This window comes from Euprymna scolopes, chromosome 14 (assembly GCF_053919585.1).
Source record: "Euprymna scolopes isolate OS-2025 chromosome 14, ASM5391958v1, whole genome shotgun sequence".
In the NCBI taxonomy this organism is placed as follows: domain Eukaryota; kingdom Metazoa; phylum Mollusca; class Cephalopoda; order Sepiida; family Sepiolidae; genus Euprymna; species Euprymna scolopes.
Genome location: NC_136495.1, coordinates 87,469,884 through 87,487,557, shown reverse-complemented (window position 1 = coordinate 87,487,557; position 17,674 = coordinate 87,469,884). Strand labels below are relative to the sequence as shown.

At 36.1% G+C, this 17,674-nt stretch overlaps 1 protein-coding gene across 2 annotated transcripts in view; it reads left to right on the top strand.

Moving 5' to 3' along the window:
* LOC145293147 (DNA damage-binding protein 1-like) overlaps window positions 1–17,674 on the top strand; it is a 273,779-nt gene that overhangs the window by 98,930 nt on the left and 157,175 nt on the right. For both annotated transcript variants that reach the window (XM_080139570.1, XM_080139572.1), the window contains exons 5-9: window positions 11,140–11,215; window positions 11,418–11,532; window positions 11,728–11,825; window positions 12,161–12,313; window positions 12,724–12,807. In XM_080139570.1, coding sequence (XP_079995696.1) covers window positions 11,140–11,215; window positions 11,418–11,532; window positions 11,728–11,825; window positions 12,161–12,313; window positions 12,724–12,807 — 526 coding nt within the window. The remainder of the gene's footprint in view (window positions 1–11,139; window positions 11,216–11,417; window positions 11,533–11,727; window positions 11,826–12,160; window positions 12,314–12,723; window positions 12,808–17,674) is intronic.

Genomic DNA, 17,674 nt, shown 5'->3' with positions numbered 1-17,674 from the left:
CAAAGAAGGGGGAATGTTATTGCACAGTTTGCTTGATTATCTAATGGGGACAAAGAAATGGGAATGTTATTGCACAGTTTGCTTGATTATCTAATGGGGACAAAGAAGGAGGAATGTTATTGCACAGTTTGCTTGATTATCCAACGGGGACAAAGAAGGAGGAATGTTATTGCACAGTTTGCTTGATTATCTAACGGGGACAAAGAAGGAGGAATGTTATTGCACAGTTTGCTTGATTATCCAACGGGGACAAAGAAGGGGGAATGTTATTGCACAGTTTGCTTGATTATCCAACGGGGACAAAGAAGGGGGAATGTTATTGCACAGTTTGCTTGATTATCTAATGGGGACAAAGAAATGGGAATGTTATTGCACAGTTTGCTTGATTATCTAATGGGGACAAAGAAGGGGGAATGTTATTGCACAGTTTGCTTGATTATCCAACGGGGACAAAGAAGGGAGAATGTTATTGCACAGTTTGCTTGATTATCCAATGGGGACAAAGAAGGGAGAATGTTATTGCACAGTTTGGTTGATTATCCAACGGGGACAAAGATGGGAGAATGTTATTGCACAGTTTGCTTGATTATCCAACGGGGACAAAGAAGGGAGAATGTTATTGCACAGTTTGCTTGATTATCCAACGGGGACAAAGAAGGGAGAATGTTATTGCACAGTTTGGTTGATTATCCAACGGGGACAAAGAAGGGAGAATGTTATTGCACAGTTTGGTTGATTATCCAACGGGGACAAAGAAGGGGGAATGTTATTGCACAGTTTGCTTGATTATCCAACGGGGACAAAGAAGGGAGAATGTTATTGCACAGTTTGCTTGATTATCCAATGGGGACAAAGAAGGGAGAATGTTATTGCACAGTTTGGTTGATTATCCAACGGGGACAAAGAAGGGAGAATGTTATTGCACAGTTTGGTTGATTATCCAACGGGGACAAAGAAGGGGGAATGTTATTGCACAGTTTGCTTGATTATCCAACGGGGACAAAGAAGGGAGAATGTTATTGCACAGTTTGCTTGATTATCCAATGGGGACAAAGAAGGGAGAATGTTATTGCACAGTTTGGTTGATTATCCAACGGGGACAAAGAAGGGAGAATGTTATTGCACAGTTTGCTTGATTATCCAACGGGGACAAAGAAGGGAGAATGTTATTGCACAGTTTGCTTGATTATCCAACGGGGACAAAGAAGGGGGAATGTTATTGCACAGTTTGCTTGATTATCCAACGGGGACAAAGAAGGGAGAATGTTATTGCACAGTTTGCTTGATTATCCAACGGGGACAAAGGAGGGAGAATGTTATTGCACAGTTTGCTTGATTATCCAACGGGGACAAAGAAGGGGGGATGTTATTGCACAGTTTGCTTGATTATCCAACGTGGACAAAGAAGGGGGAATGTTAATGCACAGTTTGCTTGATTATCCAACGGGGACAAAGAAGGGAGAATGTTATTGCACAGTTTGGTTGATTATCCAATGGGGACAAAGAAGGGAGAATGTTATTGCACAGTTTGGTTGATTATCCAACGGGGACAAAGAAGGGAGAATGTTATTGCACAGTTTGCTTGATTATCCAACGGGGACAAAGAAGGGGGAATGTTATTGCACAGTTTGCTTGATTATCCAACGGGGACAAAGAAGGGGGAATGTTATTGCACAGTTTGCTTGATTATCTAATGGGGACAAAGAAATGGGAATGTTATTGCACAGTTTGCTTGATTATCTAATGGGGACAAAGAAGGAGGAATGTTATTGCACAGTTTGCTTGATTATCCAACGGGGACAAAGAAGGGGGAATGTTATTGCACAGTTTGCTTGATTATCTAACGGGGACAAAGAAGGAGGAATGTTATTGCACAGTTTGCTTGATTATCCAACGGGGACAAAGAAGGGGGAATGTTATTGCACAGTTTGCTTGATTATCCAACGGGGACAAAGAAGGGGGAATGTTATTGCACAGTTTGCTTGATTATCTAACGGGGACAAAGAAGGAGGAATGTTATTGCACAGTTTGCTTGATTATCCAACGGGGACAAAGAAGGAGGAATGTTATTGCACAGTTTGCTTGATTATCCAACGGGGACAAAGAAGGGGGAATGTTATTGCACAGTTTGCTTGATTATCTAACGGGGACAAAGAAGGAGGAATGTTATTGCACAGTTTGCTTGATTATCCAACGGGGACAAAGAAGGGGGAATGTTATTGCACAGTTTGCTTGATTATCTAATGGGGACAAAGAAATGGGAATGTTATTGCACAGTTTGCTTGATTATCTAATGGGGACAAAGAAGGAGGAATGTTATTGCACAGTTTGCTTGATTATCCAACGGGGACAAAGAAGGAGGAATGTTATTGCACAGTTTGCTTGATTATCCAACGGGGACAAAGAAGGGGGAATGTTATTGCACAGTTTGCTTGATTATCCAACGGGGACAAAGAAGGGGGAATGTTATTGCACAGTTTGCTTGATTATCCAACGGGGACAAAGAAGGAGGAATGTTATTGCACAGTTTGCTTGATTATCTAACGGGGACAAAGAAGGAGGAATGTTATTGCACAGTTTGCTTGATTATCCAACGGGGACAAAGAAGGGGGAATGTTATTGCACAGTTTGCTTGATTATCCAACGGGGACAAAGAAGGGGGAATGTTATTGTACAGTTTGCTTGATTATCCAACGGGGACAAAGAAGGGGGAATGTTATTGCACAGTTTGCTTGATTATCCAACGGGGACAAAGAAGGGGGAATGTTATTGCACAGTTTGCTTGATTATCTAATGGGGACAAAGAAATGGGAATGTTATTGCACAGTTTGCTTGATTATCTAATGGGGACAAAGAAGGGGGAATGTTATTGCACAGTTTGCTTGATTATCCAACGGGGACAAAGAAGGGGGAATGTTATTGTACAGTTTGCTTGATTATCCAACGGGGACAAAGAAGGGGGAATGTTATTGCACAGTTTGCTTGATTATCCAACGGGGACAAAGAAGGGGGAATGTTATTGCACAGTTTGCTTGATTATCTAATGGGGACAAAGAAATGGGAATGTTATTGCACAGTTTGCTTGATTATCTAATGGGGACAAAGAAGGAGGAATGTTATTGCACAGTTTGCTTGATTATCCAACGGGGACAAAGAAGGAGGAATGTTATTGCACAGTTTGCTTGATTATCTAACGGGGACAAAGAAGGAGGAATGTTATTGCACAGTTTGCTTGATTATCCAACGGGGACAAAGAAGGGGGAATGTTATTGCACAGTTTGCTTGATTATCCAACGGGGACAAAGAAGGGGGAATGTTATTGCACAGTTTGCTTGATTATCTAACGGGGACAAAGAAGGAGGAATGTTATTGCACAGTTTGCTTGATTATCCAACGGGGACAAAGAAGGAGGAATGTTATTGCACAGTTTGCTTGATTATCCAACGGGGACAAAGAAGGGGGAATGTTATTGCACAGTTTGCTTGATTATCTAACGGGGACAAAGAAGGAGGAATGTTATTGCACAGTTTGCTTGATTATCCAACGGGGACAAAGAAGGGGGAATGTTATTGCACAGTTTGCTTGATTATCTAATGGGGACAAAGAAATGGGAATGTTATTGCACAGTTTGCTTGATTATCTAATGGGGACAAAGAAGGAGGAATGTTATTGCACAGTTTGCTTGATTATCCAACGGGGACAAAGAAGGAGGAATGTTATTGCACAGTTTGCTTGATTATCCAACGGGGACAAAGAAGGGGGAATGTTATTGCACAGTTTGCTTGATTATCCAACGGGGACAAAGAAGGGGGAATGTTATTGCACAGTTTGCTTGATTATCCAACGGGGACAAAGAAGGAGGAATGTTATTGCACAGTTTGCTTGATTATCTAACGGGGACAAAGAAGGAGGAATGTTATTGCACAGTTTGGTTGATTATCCAACGGGGACAAAGAAGGGGGAATGTTATTGCACAGTTTGCTTGATTATCCAACGGGGACAAAGAAGGGGGAATGTTATTGTACAGTTTGCTTGATTATCCAACGGGGACAAAGAAGGGGGAATGTTATTGCACAGTTTGCTTGATTATCCAACGGGGACAAAGAAGGGGGAATGTTATTGCACAGTTTGCTTGATTATCTAATGGGGACAAAGAAATGGGAATGTTATTGCACAGTTTGCTTGATTATCTAATGGGGACAAAGAAGGGGGAATGTTATTGCACAGTTTGCTTGATTATCCAACGGGGACAAAGAAGGGGGAATGTTATTGTACAGTTTGCTTGATTATCCAACGGGGACAAAGAAGGGGGAATGTTATTGCACAGTTTGCTTGATTATCCAACGGGGACAAAGAAGGGGGAATGTTATTGCACAGTTTGCTTGATTATCTAATGGGGACAAAGAAATGGGAATGTTATTGCACAGTTTGCTTGATTATCTAATGGGGACAAAGAAGGAGGAATGTTATTGCACAGTTTGCTTGATTATCCAACGGGGACAAAGAAGGAGGAATGTTATTGCACAGTTTGCTTGATTATCTAACGCGGACAAAGAAGGAGGAATGTTATTGCACAGTTTGCTTGATTATCCAACGGGGACAAAGAAGGGGGAATGTTATTGCACAGTTTGCTTGATTATCCAACGGGGACAAAGAAGGGGGAATGTTATTGCACAGTTTGCTTGATTATCCAACGGGGACAAAGAAGGGGGAATGTTATTGCACAGTTTGCTTGATTATCTAACGGGGACAAAGAAGGAGGAATGTTATTGCACAGTTTGCTTGATTATCCAACGGGGACAAAGAAGGGGGAATGTTATTGCACAGTTTGCTTGATTATCTAATGGGGACAAAGAAATGGGAATGTTATTGCACAGTTTGCTTGATTATCCAACGGGGACAAAGAAGGAGGAATGTTATTGCACAGTTTGCTTGATTATCCAACGGGGACAAAGAAGGGGGAATGTTATTGCACAGTTTGCTTGATTATCCAACGGGGACAAAGAAGGAGGAATGTTATTGCACAGTTTGCTTGATTATCCAACGGGGACAAAGAAGGAGGAATGTTATTGCACAGTTTGCTTGATTATCTAACGGGGACAAAGAAGGGGGAATGTTATTGCACAGTTTGCTTGATTATCCAACGGGGACAAAGAAGGAGGAATGTTATTGCACAGTTTGCTTGATTATCCAACGGGGACAAAGAAGGGGGAATGTTATTGCACAGTTTGCTTGATTATCTAACGGGGACAAAGAAATGGGAATGTTATTGCACAGTTTGCTTGATTATCCAACGGGGACAAAGAAGGAGGAATGTTATTGCACAGTTTGCTTGATTATCCAACGGGGACAAAGAAGGGGGAATGTTATTGCACAGTTTGCTTGATTATCCAACGGGGACAAAGAAGGAGGAATGTTATTGCACAGTTTGCTTGATTATCCAACGGGGACAAAGAAGGAGGAATGTTATTGCACAGTTTGCTTGATTATCCAACGGGGACAAAGAAGGGGGAATGTTATTGCACAGTTTGCTTGATTATCTAACGGGGACAAAGAAGGAGGAATGTTATTGCACAGTTTGCTTGATTATCCAACGGGGACAAAGAAGGGGGAATGTTATTGCACAGTTTGCTTGATTATCTAATGGGGACAAAGAAATGGGAATGTTATTGCACAGTTTGCTTGATTATCTAATGGGGACAAAGAAGGAGGAATGTTATTGCACAGTTTGCTTGATTATCCAACGGGGACAAAGAAGGAGGAATGTTATTGCACAGTTTGCTTGATTATCTAACGGGGACAAAGAAGGAGGAATGTTATTGCACAGTTTGCTTGATTATCCAACGGGGACAAAGAAGGGGGAATGTTATTGCACAGTTTGCTTGATTATCCAACGGGGACAAAGAAGGGGGAATGTTATTGCACAGTTTGCTTGATTATCTAATGGGGACAAAGAAATGGGAATGTTATTGCACAGTTTGCTTGATTATCTAATGGGGACAAAGAAGGGGGAATGTTATTGCACAGTTTGCTTGATTATCCAACGGGGACAAAGAAGGAGGAATGTTATTGTACAGTTTGCTTGATTATCCAACGGGGACAAAGAAGGGGGAATGTTATTGCACAGTTTGCTTGATTATCTAATGGGGACAAAGAAATGGGAATGTTATTGCACAGTTTGCTTGATTATCTAATGGGGACAAAGAAGGGGGAATGTTATTGCACAGTTTGCTTGATTATCCAACGGGGACAAAGAAGGGGGAATGTTATTGTACAGTTTGCTTGATTATCCAACGGGGACAAAGAAGGGGGAATGTTATTGCACAGTTTGCTTGATTATCTAATGGGGACAAAGAAATGGGAATGTTATTGCACAGTTTGCTTGATTATCTAATGGGGACAAAGAAGGGGGAATGTTATTGCACAGTTTGCTTGATTATCCAACGGGGACAAAGAAGGAGGAATGTTATTGCACAGTTTGCTTGATTATCTAACGGGGACAAAGAAGGAGGAATGTTATTGCACAGTTTGCTTGATTATCCAACGGGGACAAAGAAGGGGGAATGTTATTGCACAGTTTGCTTGATTATCCAACGGGGACAAAGAAGGGGGAATGTTATTGCACAGTTTGCTTGATTATCTAATGGGGACAAAGAAATGGGAATGTTATTGCATAGTTTGCTTGATTATCCAACGGGGACAAAGAAGGGGGAATGTTATTGCACAGTTTGCTTGATTATCCAACGGGGACAAAGAAGGGGGAATGTTATTGTACAGTTTGCTTGATTATCCAACGGGGACAAAGAAGGGAGAATGTTATTGCACAGTTTGCTTGATTATCCAACGGGGACAAAGAAGGGGGAATGTTATTGCACAGTTTGCTTGATTATCCAACGGGGACAAAGAAGGGAGAATGTTATTGCACAGTTTGCTTGATTATCCAACAGGGACAAAGAAGGGAGAATATTATTGCACAGTTTGCTTGATTATCCAACGGGGACAAAGAAGGAGGAATGTTATTGCACAGTTTGCTTGATTATCCAACGGGGACAAAGAAGGGAGAATGTTATTGCACAGTTTGCTTGATTATCCAACGGGGACAAAGAAGGGAGAATGTTATTGCACAGTTTGCTTGATTATCCAACGGGGACAAAGAAGGAGGAATGTTATTGCACAGTTTGCTTGATTATCCAACGGGGACAAAGAAGGGAGAATATTATTGCACAGTTTGCTTGATTATCCAACGGGGACAAAGAAGGAGGAATGTTATTGCACAGTTTGCTTGATTATCCAACGGGGACAAAGAAGGGGGAATTTTGGCTGAAAGAAAGTATAAAATGATTAGCTGAGAGATGTAATCAGCAACCTGAAAACAAAATATATAAAAAAAAAAATATGTCCAATCCCAATGTTGTGCAGCAGGGGGCTCATATTGGGGACATATAACGGGTACATGCAAGACAGATAATAATATACAAATAATTATGAAAATGAGGAAGACCTTTATATCTGACTGGGATGATTCTTGTTAACACATATAGAGGGGAAGAATGATACATTATTGATGATGGAGGAGGCACATTATTTGTAAGTTGTACAAGAGTTTTTTATAAGATGATAAACACATTTACCTTTTCTGTTGTAAGGAATGACAACACGAGAAACAAACATAGTTGGTTTCTTTATTCTTCAATCGACCGATAGGTGATGTCAGGAATTCAAACTTATTTGTTATTTATTTTATTTTCCTCCCTTCGCTTTTAAGAGGTTCTCCTCTCCAACTGACTCTCTCTCATCAACTCTACCTAACTTCAAACCCTCAGATTCCTATATTGAGAAATCTTTGTTTATGACGTCAGAAGTATGTTTACCAAAGTGACTATATCACGTTTTCTACACTTGTCCGTCCAACACACTTTTGGCAAACAAAGAATCCTCAATTCTAATTCTAACTTATTTTTAAACAATATTTTTTAACTCGCATTGTGCATTCATTTAACTGACATGTTCAGATTTTCTAAAAGAATGGACAATCAACTCTTTTTCCAACATAAACTATATTCAACTATTTCTAATAGAATTAATAATGGACATTCCATTATCTATTATCCTAATATCATTTTCACTTATCTAGTATGTCTTCTTACATAAGGGGACAGCCCTTTCATGTAACACCAAACTTTCCAAGGAATCGAGATGTAATGGTTCAATCCATGTACTGCTCAATCTCCTTTTTGTTTGCTTTTTTCCTTATTCCCCACTTTCTCTCCTCATTTTTGTTTTATTTCTCCTTTATTGTCCATCTCCTTTGAATGTTCCTCTCAGCTTTTTTCTGTTATTTTTTATTTTTATTTTTTTTTTTTGTTTCTTTAGCAAATCATTCCTTGTGATTGGGCAGCAGGTCAATTATTCATTGCGGTTTTGTTTTTCGTGACTATATTTGTTGTTCGACATAAGTTCTGAGTTGATTGTTTGGTCTTTATGATGCCGGCTGACGTATCCAATTACTTCATGGTGATTTCATAATCCTTTGCCACAATTGAAACAAAGCATGGTTCCCAAATATTTTTCACAATACAGGAAAATTTGAAATCAGCTTCACACCTTGCAGTCATCTTTACATAAGTTGACTGGGGCGCACAGCATGTGGGTTGATATGCTGTGGATTCATATTACAGCGAGTGCCAACTCCTACATATAATTTTCTGCAAATTTTTTTGTTGCATGTGGCTTTCGTTTCTCACCAATATTGGTTGATTTCATCTTCCTTGAATCACCCATTTTCATAATTCTTTTTCTTTTTCCTTTAGGGAAGGGAGAGGTAGAGTACGAGGAAAAGAGATGAGTGAAAGTTTCTGTCTGGACTATTTCTGTTTTTAGTTTATGGGTGGAAAGAGGGGGGGCTGTCGTGTCCTTTCTGCATTAGTGTCCCGATATGATTTTTTTATCACAGAAGTTATTACTAATAAGATATTGTGTATATGAGTAACTATTGTATACTTTGCAGTTAGAATTCTATTTAAAAAAAAATGTCAAATCATGAAATATATATTAGCCATCCACATACACAGTACTGTTTCACTTTATCACAGCTCATCAATTTGGCTAGACTAGCACTCATCCATAGCCAGTGCTTTTACAGTGCTTGAGCTGCTTGTTTATTTACAAGCGGAGAGATTTGCATTTATATATATATATATATATATATATATATATATATATATAAACTAAGAATTATTCCTGCCAGTAACTATATCTTCACTTGGATCGTTTTGTTTTCACAAAAGAAATATGGGAACTACCTGCATCATCTATCAAGAAAAACATAGTTTTCACTCCAGGAATGATAAATATGGAAACGTAAAACTTCACCTGGAATAGCCGTTCCAAATCTTTTGTCTTCCTAAAGAGAGGTAGGTAAAGTCTTCTCACTATACTTTTGTCCAAGGTCCAACTATTTTTGTCCAAAAAATTGCAATTTTTCTACAGCCAACAGTAACATGCTTCTTTGAATCCCTATCTAAACTGGATGAAGACAGTTTCCCTTACAAAGAACTTATATTTATTTATCTGTTTTGGTTTGTTAAAAAATATTTTGTTACTTGCTTTGCTTTAAAGGCTTGGCGTTCTTAAAGAACTTTCTCCAACTGAGTATTTCCTCATTTATCGAACTTCCATTTTATTTTATATTTTTTTATATATGTCTTTATTTTTTATTTCTCTATCTTTATTTTTCTATCATTATTTTTTTTGTTTTTATTTATTTTTACTTCTTTCTGTCACTCGACTCTTTATATCCTTAGATTTTTGCCTTTTATCTACTTTATTCCCCTATTTATTTTTTTATTCTCCTATAGTTTTTATTCTCCTATATTTAATAACTATGTATTTCTTAGAACTATTATTATCTATTATCACTCTATAATTCTTATATTTTTACAACCTGCCACCCCATCCACCCCTTCGTATTTTCATCCTATTATTCTACCATGTTTATCCTCTACCTTACTCAATTAAAATCTTTGTACACTGCATCCCGTATAATTGATCCTCTCGCAATAATTATCCTACTATTTTTTCTAATAACTTATAGCTCTTAAGTACTGTTATAATCTCAGATACCCCTTCTAAAAAATATACCGGCATAGCATACCCCCCCCCCCCTCATGTAAAAATCCTCTGTAGCTACAACACATTTGCACATACGTTTAAACAAGAAACTTCTTTCAAGTAACTTACCCTATATTTTCTACGAGAGTTTAAACGCACATACTGTTCACATACATTAAACCCACTATGACAGATATACTAATATATTATAAACTATACTCCTCTTATATCACAGAGATCAATATAGTTCCTCCATTCAGCCTTAATATTTTATTTTGCTCCTAATGCAACTATTGCTAGACATCACATCCCTATTATGTTACTTAGCATCTTCTCCACTCTTCTGATAAGAAACATTAGGCTTCAAAATACCATGGTATAAAGAGTTCTCACTTACCAACACCCCTAATTGATGTATACCCTTATTAAATAAATGAATAAATTTATATTACTATATAGTTTTTATACCTTCATTTTTCTCTCTTTATTGATATATATATATATATATATATATATATACTAGCAGTTCATAACTTTATGTGTGTACATATATATATATATATATATATATATATATATATATATATTTAAAAGTTTGACTCTTGTCCAGGTAACCTACATCTAAAATTTAAAGTGTTTAGACCAAAAATTGGCAGAGGAGGTTGGTAGAGTTTGCAAAGGTCAAATCGTTTAACTTTGACCCCCTTGACAGCCAAATTTCTAGTTGAAAACTTATTAAAAAGATTTTCCCGAATCTCAATACCCCTTATGTCAAATCTTGAGTCTGTAGCCTGAAAATTGACACAGTAGTTTGGTAGGGAAACACACACACACACACACACACACACACACACACACACACAATTTAACTTTTATAGGTATAGATATTTTCAAAGTAATGAAGTTTTTGTAGAGGGAGAGAGAGGAGTGTTAAAATTTAAAATAGTCCAACTAACCTGAATATTATAGGATTTTTTAAAAATATTATCAAATAAATTTTCTTTTTTTTTTTTTTTTTTTTTTTTACAGTTTAGAGGAATTGACTGTGATAGACATCCAGTTTTTACATGGTTGTCAGGTGCCAACAATCATTTTAATTCACCAGGTATTTATTTTTTTATGCTATTTTTGTCGGCTAAGATTAATGCTAATTTCAATCCAGTAAATTTTAAAAAAACCAAAAAAACAACTCTTTATTGATTAAAATCTATGGTCAAGAGTGTTTTCTAAATATTCTAAATTAGTTATTTATCTAAAAAAAAAAAAAAAAAAAAAAGTTTAACATTTAAAATATTTTATTTTCTAAGGACCCACATGGTAGACATGTAAAAACATATCAAATTGGTCTTCAAGAAAAAGAATTTCAAAAAGGTCCTTGGAAACAAGATAATGTGGAAACTGAAGCTTGTATAGTGATTGCCGGTCAGTATTTCCGTTTGTCTATTTAATTATACATCTTTTCATAAGTTATATTATTTTAAAATCATCATTTTTTCTTGAATAATCATTATTCTTTATGACTGCCTTTTGGACAAATTGTAAGATTTGTTTGTTAAAAACTTGTTAATTGATCCATTTAATGTGTGCTGTTTATCTTTTTTTCCCTTTATATCTCAGTACCAGAACCATTTTGTGGAGCACTCATCATTGGTCAAGAGTCTATCACATATCATAAAGGAGATAATTTCATCTCTATTGCACCCCCTGCTATCAAGGTTAGTTTTCATATTTCACTTGAATTTTTGCTTAGAATGTCACTACATAATTTTGATTAAGTTTTGCAATCACTTAATTGAAATATTTTAAACGTTGATTCTAAATATGAATCTAATAATATTAATATTTGCATGAAGAATAGGAAGATATTTTATTGTCTTAATAATATTTGATATGTTATTGACACTTTTCAAAATGATAAATTGTGAATTTTCAATTGTTTATATGGAGAATGTTTGGAAATAAGATTTTCTTAACATACTTGAAAAATGTTACCAACCATTATTAGATTGTATACTCATGTTCAGCTTTTTTATTCATTTTTTTTATTTAGCAAAGTCCCTTGACTTGTTATGGCAAAGTTGATGGTTCACGTTATCTTCTTGGTGATATGGCAGGTCGACTCTTCATGTTGCTTTTAGAAAAAGAAGAAAAAATGGATGGTACTGTTGTGGTTAAGGACTTGAAAGTTGAACTTCTTGGTGAAGTAAGCCCACTATTTGAAATTGTTCTCTTTATAGTGGAGTTTGCTTTTTTTTTTCTTTTTTTTTTATTGTAATTTTTTGTTTTTTAATTTAAAAAAAATTGGGTAGTCCCTTCATTCTTATTAATAAAATTTTAATTCTTTACCAGTTTACTCTGTAAATTCCTGGATTATTTTGGAACCACCATTTAGAATTAAATAAGAATATATATATATTCATTCTTTATCAATTTTATTTTATTTCTCATGAATATTTGCTTCAAAGTCCTTTTGATTTTTAAAACTTTTTTAATACATTTTGTTGGAGGCTTATATTTATAAATATTCATTATTTATTTTTACATATCTAGTCTAATCCAAAAATATTGTCGGAAAATTTTTCACCATTTGATTACTAAATTTTGTTTTTATAGACCACCATTGCTGAATGTATTACATATTTGGATAATGGTGTTGTATATATCGGCTCCAGATTGGGTGACTCTCAACTTATTAAGGTTAGTATAGAAAACAATATTTCTTTCTTTTTTTTCACTTTATATTCCTGGTGCTACTAGATCAGGCTGTCCTTTGGCTTCCTGAGACGAAATGCACCTACATTGACGTTTTTTGTTTTCTGATCTTTTTTTGTAAAACTTAATTTTGTTCTGCAAAAACAAAAACAGCCCCCCCCCACTCCCAGACCCTGTCAGTGGAGTATCAGAATACACCGACTGCCCCCCCCCCTTTCCCCTGCAGAGAGTAAAAGTCCCTCAATGGGGCTACCTATTGGCCGTAGGTGGCGACCTGTAATGCCTTAGAACGGGATCCTGGTGGCTGAGCACCTCATGACCTTGGAACCAAATGGCCGTGAGTTAGCAACACTCCACTTTGGCCCTTACTTCGGCTAGACGGGCGGTCGGGAAGACTCAACCCGATCAACCGGCTAGTCATGACATTCCCTAATAATAGTAAACCCCTATCAAAAGAGAAATACAAACACATTACACTTATAAAAAAAAAAAAACCCACACACATACTATCATTAGAAGGCGATGGCAAGGGCCAATCAGATGGTGAAAACTGATGCTATTGACGACTAAATCTTTCTATACCTTGCTGGGTCCGAGGAAATGAAAAAAATCGTCATAAGCAGCTGTACTCACTGTTTGAGTATACCATCATTGTATCCCTGAGATGCTTGGGCGAATGGGTTTCCCCCCAACCATCTCCCAATTTAAGGCTCCAAGGAGGGTGGGGGGGCAAGGATGATGAAAAAAACCCAAAAAATATTCTATGGCTTCCAAAAAAATTAAAAGACCCCATCCAGAAAGTGATGAAGATGAAAACACAAACTCTCCGGAGTATATAATCTTGGAATCGCAAGATAACACACAAATAACTAAAATGTCCCCATTCATAATCAAAAAAATTATCAATTAAAAAATGGAACTTTACTCATACAAGTATCTACTAAAAGTAGTGCCGAAGAAATTTTAACATGGACAAAGTTCCATGATATAAACATCAAAGCCTACCCTCACAAAACCCTCAACACCTCAAAGGGGGTCATCAGATGTCCAGAATTAAACACCTGCTCTCTAAAAGAAATAAAAACAAACCTAAAAAAACAAAATTATAGATACTAAAAGAATTACAAAAAAATGAAATGAACGAACAATAAACACCAGCACATACATATCAACTTTCAATACTCCCACCCCATCAACTGAACTCAAGATTGGATATCTGGTGCTACCAGATCCGGCTGTCTATTGGCTTCCTGAGACGAAATGCACCAACATCGATTTTGTGTTTTTGTTTTCTATTCTCTTTTGTAAAACTTAATTATGTTCTGCAAAAACAAAAACAACAACCCCCTTCCCCTCTCCTTTCCTTTCCCTTCCCTACTTCCCAACCTCGTCGCCCCCCCCCCCTTTTTTCCCCCCTGTTGGTAGGGCACTAGAATACTAGAATAAGCAGACTGCCTCCCTGCAGAGGGTAAAAATCCCTCAATGGGGCAACCAGTTAGCTGTGGGTTGCTACCCGTAATGCCTTAGGACGTGATCCTGGTGATTGAGCTAACCTAGACCTGGGTGCATAAGTCTAGGCACTGTAACACATTACTTCGGCTAGACGGGCGGTCGGAGAGGCCCGATCCAACCAATCGGCAGACACGTCAAGCCCTAGCACTTACACCCAAAATACCAACTACCACAACAAAGAACGAAACTTAAAGGGGCTCCCATCTTATTTTTTTTATTTTTCTTCCTCCACTACAAAAAATAGGCAAACCAAGTAAGTGCTAGAAGGCGATGGCAAGGGTCAATCAATTGGAAAGACCAGAACTCAGCACTCCATCTGAACAAATGTATTTTTGAGGACACATTGAACAGAAAATATAGTGCTTGAGAACTCCTTACCAAAAGAATATATCCTCCACGTAGCCCCGACATGGTCAAGGCGAATGGGTTTCCCCCTTACTATGCCCCAATTTTGGACTCCGAGGTGGGTAGGGAGTGTGGTTGATGAAAAATAAATCCCAAAATCCATGGCTGATAAAAACAAATGCATCCCCCTCAAAACCCTTAAAAGAAACCATTCCTCTGACTCTAACCTCTCAAGCTCAGATGAAGAACAAAAATTCAAAACTAGAAAAACCGTTCCAACTATAGATGAAGGAAACTTCCCACGATTCTTGGTTATTGAATTAATTGAAAATAAAAAAGATTAGAAATTTATCACCTTTTCTAATAGAAAAAACATTATCCACAAAAAGTAAACCAAAAATGATCAAAAAAACAAAAGATGGAAATCTACTAGTTGAGATAACCAATCTTAGAGATGCTCAATCTCTACTCAAAATGAAGTACAAGTATAGTCTTTCCCCATAAAACACTAAACACTTTGAAAGGAGTAGTTCGAAGTTATGAACTATCGCTAGCAACTGAAGAAGAAATAAAAACCGAATTAGAAAAACAAGGAGTAATCAACCACATCCGCATAAACATAAAAAGAAACAATAAAATAATAACCACCAACACATACATACTAACATTTAACAAACCAACAATAACTAAGGAAATAAAAATTGGCTACTTAAATGTAAAAGTAGACCAATATATCCCAGCTCCATGAAGATGTTTCCATTGCCAAAAATATGGACACCATAAAGAAGCCTGTAAAAGAATAAAAATATGCGGAAAATGCGGCAACAAAGAGCCTGACCACACCGAAGAAAAATGCATAAATGAGGTGAAATGCGCTAACTGCAAAGATCATCTGGTCTTCTCTAAAATATGCAAAACATATAAAAAAGAAAGGGAAATTATAGAAGTAAAGTACAAAAAAAAACACAACCTTTCCAGAAGCCAGAAAAATAGTTGAGACGTACATGAAAGACAACACATATACTGAGACAACAAAAAAGACAACTAAACCATACCAACATAATGAAATACATGATCAATATAGGGAACTGATAAACAAATTGATTACATTAAACATTAAAGAATGGCCAGAATTTCAAAATAACCTAAAAGAAAAATACTCAAATCTGGGAAACAAAATAGAAATAACAAATCCAAACAAAAATAATATTCCATCCACAACAGAACCATTAAAAAAAATCATCACAGAAACCAACAAAACAACCATCAGAAATTAATAAAAACATAAGCAATGATAAAACAGCAAATAAAGAACGTTCCAAAAAAGAAGAAAACCAAACAATAGACACTCAAAATAGATTCCAAATTCTAGAAAAAATGGAAACCGAAAACACCCTAGATAAAAAAAAAAAGAAACCAAACACAAGTAATCAAGAGGGAAAAAATGAACAAGAAGCCAAAACAGTAACATCTCAAGCAAGATCTAGAGCGACGTCCAGATCCAAACAAAAAAAAGAAAAAAACCCAGCAAAACATTTCACCAAAGATACAAAGTCCGACAAAAGATAAACCCTTTACTTCTAAAGAGATGGAAATAGAGGAAAACTAAACAACCTCATGGATAGAAATAAAACACAACAAATTATCCAATGGAATTGTCGTGGAATAAGATCTAACTATAATGAACTTCTTATACTTATCTCACTCTTCAACCCAGCCATTGTCTGCTTACAAGAAACCTTCCTACAAAACAATAACCATTTCAAAACACCAAACTATGAACAATACAACCATTTCCATAACACAGGCCTTCATGCTAATGGAGGCACCTCAATTCTTGTAAGGAATAACATACCTCAAAGCAATTTCTCTGTCAAAACAAATCTCCAAGCAATTACAACTAAAGTCACATTACACAAAACAATCACAATCTGCTCAATATACCTCCCTCATGAACCAAAAAATGAAAATGAACTAGAAAATTTATTCTCCTAGGAGACTTTAACTGCCACAGTATGTTATCGTGACCATCGTCATAGATGGCCTGTCAGCTGAAAAATGACGTCATCGCCATAGGTCCTAGCAAGCAAGATAAGTGGAACACAGACTGTCGATAATGAGCAGACATTTTTTACAGAAAGCATTAGAAAACTTCAAAATTGGATTAAAAAAGATAAACATGATACTTTGTACTGAAACTCATCCAATATTAATAATAAAAATATTAATAATAAAAAACGAATTCAAAGGGAGAAAAGTTGTTAAAAAAGAAAAGGAATACAATTTGATTTGTATGAAACTGAAGTTTATTCAATAGAAATAAATAAAAATGAACAATAAATATTTTTTAAATCAATAAAACAATATTTTAAAAATCAAAACTGAAAAACAAACGATAAATTAGTTTAACTGAAATACGATCAATAAATTGGTTTAACTGAATAACGAACAATAAATTAATTTAACTGAATAACAAACAATAAGTTAAAAATTAAATTCAAGCAAATGTTAGTATAAACAAAGTTACTAAACAGTTTCAAACATTGAATATTAAAACTTTTCAAAAATCTGTTGTAGAATTTAATTAAAAGTTTGAATATTTCTTTTTCTGATATTTTTTTTTTTTTTACTAATATTGTCATTCTCTTTGCGACAAAAATTATTTATAAGGGAATTCGATGAACTCCATATCAGCATTTTTTCAATTTGCTGAATAGTGTGACCCTCATCACAAGAGTCAACATGAAATAATAAATTTTGATCAGCCAAAATATTTAAAATTATGTATATGGCTAATTTTCTCTGATGAATCGAATGTAAAAAAGAATCGCATTTTGTAAGTTTGTTTATAACTATATAATTATATAAGACAAAATTATTAGTTATATCATTTGGGTATAGCAGAGAACCTCTGTTAATACCCTGGAAGTAGCTGTTTAATTCAGCTATTTCTTCAACAGCCTCTCTCCCGGATATTAAATTTTTGCAGCTATTG